This window comes from Nanorana parkeri, unplaced genomic scaffold (genome assembly GCF_000935625.1).
Source record: "Nanorana parkeri isolate BGI_ZX_2015 unplaced genomic scaffold, ASM93562v1 scaffold416, whole genome shotgun sequence".
Classification (NCBI taxonomy): Eukaryota; Metazoa; Chordata; class Amphibia; order Anura; family Dicroglossidae; genus Nanorana; species Nanorana parkeri.
This window is the reverse complement of record NW_017306684.1, coordinates 89712-97878: the sequence shown is the minus strand read 5'-3', so window position 1 is coordinate 97878 and position 8167 is coordinate 89712. Positions and strand designations below refer to the sequence as shown.

Genomic DNA, 8167 nt, shown 5'->3' with positions numbered 1-8167 from the left:
GGTTTAGGACCAGAGCAGTTGCCACAATTCAGCTGTGGGCTTCCTGATTGGTTAATCTGTGTCTTAAGTTTATTTCTTGTTACCAATAGTTACATTTATCAGCTGATTCCCTCCAGAGATCTCCAGGATTGTTACATTGTATCTCTTCTTCCTCATATGTATTCATTTCCTGTGATCCTCAGCGCCACCTGGTGGCCATATTCTGGTATTATACTAATTATGTCCTGTGATCCTCAGCGCCATCTAGTGGCCATATTGTGGTATTACACTAATTATATCCTGTGATCCTCAGCGCCACCTGCTGACCATATTGTGGTATTACACTAATTATGTCCTGTGATCATCAGCGCCCTCTGCTGGCCATATTGTGGTATTACACTAATTATGTCCTGTGATCATCAGTGCCCTCTGCTGGCCATATTGTGGTATTACACTAATTATATCCTGTGATCCTCAGCGCCATCTGGTGGCCACATTGTGGTATTATACTAATTATATCCTGTGATCCTCAGCGCCACCTGCTGGCCATATTGTGGCATTGCCCCCATTCACTCTCTTTATGAATGAACCTGTTATTACTACAGCCCATCATATGTGAAGATCATGTGACCAGACAAGAAATGACACTAAGAACATTGGATTTTTGCCCCACTGTCACTACAGCCGGCTATTGTAGGAAGTGTATATACTATTAAAGGGCCATATAATGGCCGGTTGTAGCAATCATCTATATTTCTAACAAACATGGAGTTTTCCTTTAAGGCTTTGCTCATATGTGTCCTCCACGCTCCCATAATGCCATGCTCTGATCCGTGTCTTCCCTTGTCCCTGGCAGTTCTCTCCACGGCCCCCCTGCGGTACACGGTGGTGGATGCTGAAGGGCTGGTCAAGCCAAATTCCTGCATTGACATGTGAGTGCCAATCATTCCAATTCCGATCCATCATGGGTGTCCTGTGTTTATATAGCGCTGACATGTTCCATGGCAGTGTACAGGTAGCATTGTACTCCTGCACCAGAGGAGCTTACACTCTAATGCCCCCCCTCCTCCCCCCACAGTCACATCAGTCTCTGTACAGAGGAGCTGACACTCTAATGTCCCCTCCCCCCGCAGTCCCATCAGCCTCTGTACAGAGGAGCTGACACTCTAATGTCCCCTCCCCCCGCAGTCCCATCAGCCTCTGTACAGAGGAGCTGACACTCTAATGTCCCCTCCCCCCGCAGTCCCATCAGCCTCTGTACAGAGGAGCTGACACTCTAATGTCCCCTCCCCCCGCAGTCCCATCAGCCTCTGTACAGAGGAGCTGACACTCTAATGTCCCCTCCCCCCGCAGTCCCATCAGCCTCTGTACAGAGGAGCTGACACTCTAATGTCCCCTCCCCCCGCAGTCCCATCAGCCTCTGTACAGAGGAGCTGACACTCTAATGTCCCCTCCCCCCGCAGTCCCATCAGCCTCTGTACAGAGGAGCTGACACTCTAATGTCCCCTCCCCCCGCAGTCCCATCAGCCTCTGTACAGAGGAGCTGACACTCTAATGTCCCCTCCCCCCGCAGTCCCATCAGCCTCTGTACAGAGGAGCTGACACTCTAATGTCCCCTCCCCCCGCAGTCCCATCAGCCTCTGTACAGAGGAGCTGACACTCTAATGTCCCCTCCCCCCGCAGTCCCATCAGCCTCTGTACAGAGGAGCTGACACTCTAATGTCCCCTCCCCCCGCAGTCCCATCAGCCTCTGTACAGAGGAGCTGACACTCTAATGTCCCCTCCCCCCGCAGTCCCATCAGCCTCTGTACAGAGGAGCTGACACTCTAATGTCCCCTCCCCCCGCAGTCCCATCAGCCTCTGTACAGAGGAGCTGACACTCTAATGTCCCCTCCCCCCGCAGTCCCATCAGCCTCTGTACAGAGGAGCTGACACTCTAATGTCCCCTCCCCCCGCAGTCCCATCAGCCTCTGTACAGAGGAGCTGACACTCTAATGTCCCCTCCCCCCGCAGTCCCATCAGCCTCTGTACAGAGGAGCTGACACTCTAATGTCCCCTCCCCCCGCAGTCCCATCAGCCTCTGTACAGAGGAGCTGACACTCTAATGTCCCCTCCCCCCGCAGTCCCATCAGCCTCTGTACAGAGGAGCTGACACTCTAATGTCCCCTCCCCCCGCAGTCCCATCAGCCTCTGTACAGAGGAGCTGACACTCTAATGTCCCCTCCCCCCGCAGTCCCATCAGCCTCTGTACAGAGGAGCTGACACTCTAATGTCCCCTCCCCCCGCAGTCCCATCAGCCTCTGTACAGAGGAGCTGACACTCTAATGTCCCCTCCCCCCGCAGTCCCATCAGCCTCTGTACAGAGGAGCTGACACTCTAATGTCCCCTCCCCCCGCAGTCCCATCAGCCTCTGTACAGAGGAGCTGACACTCTAATGTCCCCTCCCCCCGCAGTCCCATCAGCCTCTGTACAGAGGAGCTGACACTCTAATGTCCCCTCCCCCCGCAGTCCCATCAGCCTCTGTACAGAGGAGCTGACACTCTAATGTCCCCTCCCCCCGCAGTCCCATCAGCCTCTGTACAGAGGAGCTGACACTCTAATGTCCCCTCCCCCCGCAGTCCCATCAGCCTCTGTACAGAGGAGCTGACACTCTAATGTCCCCTCCCCCCGCAGTCCCATCAGCCTCTGTACAGAGGAGCTGACACTCTAATGTCCCCTCCCCCCGCAGTCCCATCAGCCTCTGTACAGAGGAGCTGACACTCTAATGTCCCCTCCCCCCGCAGTCCCATCAGCCTCTGTACAGAGGAGCTGACACTCTAATGTCCCCTCCCCCCGCAGTCCCATCAGCCTCTGTACAGAGGAGCTGACACTCTAATGTCCCCTCCCCCCGCAGTCCCATCAGCCTCTGTACAGAGGAGCTGACACTCTAATGTCCCCTCCCCCCGCAGTCCCATCAGCCTCTGTACAGAGGAGCTGACACTCTAATGTCCCCTCCCCCCGCAGTCCCATCAGCCTCTGTACAGAGGAGCTGACACTCTAATGTCCCCTCCCCCCGCAGTCCCATCAGCCTCTGTACAGAGGAGCTGACACTCTAATGTCCCCTCCCCCCGCAGTCCCATCAGCCTCTGTACAGAGGAGCTGACACTCTAATGTCCCCTCCCCCCGCAGTCCCATCAGCCTCTGTACAGAGGAGCTGACACTCTAATGTCCCCTCCCCCCGCAGTCCCATCAGCCTCTGTACAGAGGAGCTGACACTCTAATGTCCCCTCCCCCCGCAGTCCCATCAGCCTCTGTACAGAGGAGCTGACACTCTAATGTCCCCTCCCCCCGCAGTCCCATCAGCCTCTGTACAGAGGAGCTGACACTCTAATGTCCCCTCCCCCACAGTCACATCAGCCTCTGGACAGAGGAGCTTACACTCTAATGTCCCCTCCCCCCGCAGTCACACACTATTATTATACATGGATGTAGCTCTGACATATACCGCGGTGTAGTTACAAGCACAGACAGAATATTGAACCCCCTCCGTTGTCACTGTTCCTCCTCCTGCAGAGTCACTCGGCACCGCGATATCCGGGCTCGGCATTACGGCAGCAGAGACAAGTTTCGGGTGGAGATTTGGGAAGAAGGCGGAGGAGGACGAGGAGTGGGAGGGAGGAAGGACATTCCAGTCACGTTACATCCCACCAGACCCCAGTCTAGAGAGAGAGCCATCAGTGAGGCGCCCCAGTGGCACCCGCCATCCCAGGTCTTCTCCGTGCGCCGCGGTAGGAGGAATCCATTTGTATGGTCAGAGCAGAGAAGAGGGAGCTCCAGTATAACTCTGTACACGTCTCTCCGCAGGAGTCCCACCCCCGCTGTCCCCCGGTCTGTTCGGGTTGTACGTTCTGGTGGGGTTGGTGTCTCTGGTGGTCCTGATGCTTCCATTACATGGAGACCCCCGGAGCGTCCTCCATGAGAACCTCCACGTGTCCGTCGTCCAGAAACTTGTTGCAGCTTACGTGTTAGGTACAGTAGCCGATCTTTATATCCTTCCACCTTCTCCTCTCTATGATCCCATCCTTCCACCTTCTCCTCTCTATGATCCCATCCTTCCACGTTCTCCTCTATGATCCCATCCTTCCACGTGCTCCTCTCTATGATCCCATCCTTCCACCTTCTCCTCTCTATGATCCCATCCTTCCACGTTCTCCTCTATGATCCCATCCTTCCACGTGCTCCTCTCTATGATCCCATCCTTCCACCTTCTCCTCTCTATGATCCCATCCTTCCACGTTCTCCTCTATGATCCCATCCTTCCACGTGCTCCTCTCTATGATCCCATCCTTCCACCTTCTCCTCTCTATGATCCCATCCTTCCACGTTCTCCTCTATGATCCCATCCTTCCACGTGCTCCTCTCTATGATCCCATCCTTCCACCTTCTCCTCTCTATGATCCCATCCTTCCACGTTCTCCTCTATGATCCCATCCTTCCACGTGCTCCTCTCTATGATCCCATCCTTCCACCTTCTCCTCTCTATGATCCCATCCTTCCACGTTCTCCTCTATGATCCCATCCTTCCACGTGCTCCTCTCTATGATCCCATCCTTCCACCTTCTCCTCTCTATGATCCCATCCTTCCACGTTCTCCTCTATGATCCCATCCTTCCACGTGCTCCTCTCTATGATCCCATCCTTCCACCTTCTCCTCTCTATGATCCCATCCTTCCACGTTCTCCTCTATGATCCCATCCTTCCACGTGCTCCTCTCTATGATCCCATCCTTCCACCTTCTCCTCTCTATGATCCCATCCTTCCACGTTCTCCTCTATGATCCCATCCTTCCACGTGCTCCTCTCTATGATCCCATCCTTCCACCTTCTCCTCTCTATGATCCCATCCTTCCACGTTCTCCTCTATGATCCCATCCTTCCACGTGCTCCTCTCTATGATCCCATCCTTCCACCTTCTCCTCTCTATGATCCCATCCTTCCACGTTCTCCTCTATGATCCCATCCTTCCACGTGCTCCTCTCTATGATCCCATCCTTCCACCTTCTCCTCTCTATGATCCCATCCTTCCACGTTCTCCTCTATGATCCCATCCTTCCACGTGCTCCTCTCTATGATCCCATCCTTCCACCTTCTCCTCTCTATGATCCCATCCTTCCACGTTCTCCTCTATGATCCCATCCTTCCACGTGCTCCTCTCTATGATCCCATCCTTCCACCTTCTCCTCTCTATGATCCCATCCTTCCACGTTCTCCTCTATGATCCCATCCTTCCACGTGCTCCTCTCTATGATCCCATCCTTCCACCTTCTCCTCTCTATGATCCCATCCTTCCACGTTCTCCTCTCTATGATCCCATCCTTCCACGTTCTCCTCTATGATCCCATCCTTCCACGTGCTCCTCTCTATGATCCCATCCTTCCACCTTCTCCTCTCTATGATCCCATCCTTCCACCTTCTCCTCTCTATGATCCCATCCTTCCACATTCTCCACGCTGTCATCACATCTCTCCATAGCCTTCTGTCTTTGAGCTATCTCTGGTTAGCCTCCTCTTCATGATCTCCTCTCCATAGCCTCCTCTATCCCCATCTCTTCAGAGCATTCTTCTTTATATGATACCATCCCTACATAGAGTCCTCTCTATGATTTCTTTTCTCCAGAACCTCCCCTGTATGATCCCATCTCAAGAGCTTCCTTTCTCCAAAGTGTCCTCTCTATGGTCTCATCTCTCCAGAGCCTTCTCTGTACAATGTATCTCTCCTCCACAGAGTCCTCTCTGTAATCCTATCTCTCCCTAGGGATTCTTCTCTATGATTGCACCTCTCCCGAGCCTTCTTCTGTGATCCCATATTACTCCCCTCTGCATGATCCCTTCTCTCTGGATTTGACCATTCTTGTTATGCGGTCTCTCCAGAGCCATCTATTACCCTTTCCTATCAGGAGCATCCTTCCTGTTATCCCATTTCTTCAAAGCCTTCTCCCTATCTCTCCAGGTCTTACTATCTATAATCCCATCCCCAGAGCTTCATCTCTATGATCCTGTCCTTTCAGATTCCCATCTCTGATCATCTCTCCCCAAAGTTCCATCTTTAAGATCCCATCTCTGCAGAGATTTCTCCCTGTGATCCTCCCTCTCCAGAGCCCCATCTCTATGATCCCGCCTCTCCAGAGCCCCGTCTCTATGATCCGGGTTTCTTCAGGGTCTTCTTTCTGCCATCCCATCTTTTCAGACCCTCTTCTTTATGATCTTCTCTCTCCAAAGCGTCCGCTCTGTTCCTCTGTGTGTACCTGGCTCTCCGGAGCTTCCTCTCTATGATCCCGTCTCTACAGAGTTTCCTCCCTATGATCCTGTCTCTCCAGAGCTTCCTCCCTGGAAGAGACAGTGCCCAGGTCCCGTCCCCATGGCCCTGTCTCTCCCGGGTCCCGTCCCCATGGCCCTGGCTCTCCCGGGTCCCGTCCCCATGGCCCTCTCTCCCGGGTCCCGTCCCCATGGCCCTCTCTCCTCCATCCCATCTTTTCAGACCCTCTTCTTTATGATCTTCTCTCTCCAAAGCGTCCGCTCTGTTCCTCTGTGTGTACCTGGCTCTCCGGAGCTTCCTCTCTATGATCCCGTCTCTACAGAGTTTCCTCCCTATGATCCTGTCTCTCCAGAGCTTCCTCCCTGGAAGAGACAGTGCCCAGGTCCCGTCCCCATGGCCCTGTCTCTCCCGGGTCCCGTCCCCATGGCCCTGGCTCTCCCGGGTCCCGTCCCCAGTGTTCTTTCTGTTCCTGTCTCTCATGATTTCTTGTATGCCCTCCACAGGTCTCCTCACCATGGTGTTCCTACAAAGCTGACAAGATGGCGGATTAGAGGTCCACATAAAACAGGGACCAGCCTCAGAAAGCTGTTCACGAACCACAGGGAGGATGCTACTTGCATGTGTGTGTGTCCACATGTGCTACCCCTAAGACTTTTATGACAACATGTACATACATGTGTGAATATATTATCCCGCCTCAATATACAGCACCGGCTCTCTAAATGAACATCTCAAAGCCATGTAACCCAAATACCGACACGCCTGCACATGTGTGGGGTCTACGAGGATCACATAGTCCGTGTTCACTCATTCGCTTCTTCTGTGTAAACATCCGTGTAAATAGTCCGTGTGTACAGTTGCTGTATATATGTCGCCGTCATAAACATGGCTCGTGTCAGCAGTTTCCAGGTGGATTTTATATTCTAGGAAGTGATGACATTCCGTATATTGTATCCGTCTATAGAAGTGTAATACAGAACCTTCACCCTCCTCCCATGTGACTGAACGTTATGTGCCCGATATTTGTATTTTACTTGTCAACTGAAAGGATAAAAATATCTCAGGGGGAAAACTAGCTTCTTAACAGGGGTTGGTCCTTCTAAAAGGAGACCGTTGCTTCCTATGTAATGAGGGTCGGGCGGTCTTCTAAAGGGGGACAGTAAAGGATGGACACCGGCACCGTAAAGGAAGCCACCCGCTGCACCCACTTATCTCATGGAGCACCTGGTTCTGAGTGTGATGAGACTCGGGCGGTCTTCTAAAGGGGGACAGTTGCTTCCTATTTAGTAGGGGTCAGGCGGTCTTCTAAAGGGGGACAGTTGCTTCCTATGTAGTAGGGGGTCGGGCGGTCTTCTATGGGGACAGTTGCTTCCTATGAAGTAGGGGGTCGGGCGGTCTTCTAAAGGGGGACAGTTGCTTCCTATGTAATGAGAGTCAGGCGGTCTTCTATGGGGACAGTTGCTTCCTCTGTAGTAGGGGTCGGGCGGTCTTCTATGGGGACAGTTGCTTCCTATGTAGTAGGGGTCGCGCGGTCTTCTATGGGGACAGTTGCTTCCTATGTAGTAGGGGGTTGGGCGGTCTTCTAAAGGGGGACAGTTGCTTCCTATGTAATGAGAGTCAGGCGGTCTTCTATGGGGACAGTTGCTTCCTCTGTAGTAGGGGTCGGGCGGTCTTCTATGGGGACAGTTGCTTCCTATGTAGTAGGGGTCGGGCGGTCTTCTATGGGGACAGTTGCTTCCTATGTAGTAGGGGGTCGGGCGGTCTTCTATGGGGACAGTTGCTTCCTATGAAGTAGGGGGTCGGGCGGTCTTCTAAAGGGGGGCAGTTGCTTCTTGTGTAAAGAGGGTCAGGCAGTCTGCTAAAAGAGAGACCCTTGCTCTCTATGTAACGAGGGT

General features: G+C 53.2%; 1 protein-coding gene across 1 annotated transcript in view; it reads left to right on the top strand.

Annotated features, from left to right (window-relative positions):
- The window catches only part of LOC108789755 (motile sperm domain-containing protein 1-like), an 8600-nt gene extending 1773 nt beyond the window's left edge, over window positions 1-6827 (top strand). Inside the window, exons 3-6 of the mRNA XM_018559839.1 lie at window positions 836-911; window positions 3532-3746; window positions 3823-3987; window positions 6776-6827. Coding sequence (XP_018415341.1) covers window positions 836-911; window positions 3532-3746; window positions 3823-3987; window positions 6776-6807 — 488 coding nt within the window. The 3' untranslated portion in view covers window positions 6808-6827. The remainder of the gene's footprint in view (window positions 1-835; window positions 912-3531; window positions 3747-3822; window positions 3988-6775) is intronic.
- The last annotated feature ends 1340 nt before the right edge of the window (window positions 6828-8167 follow it).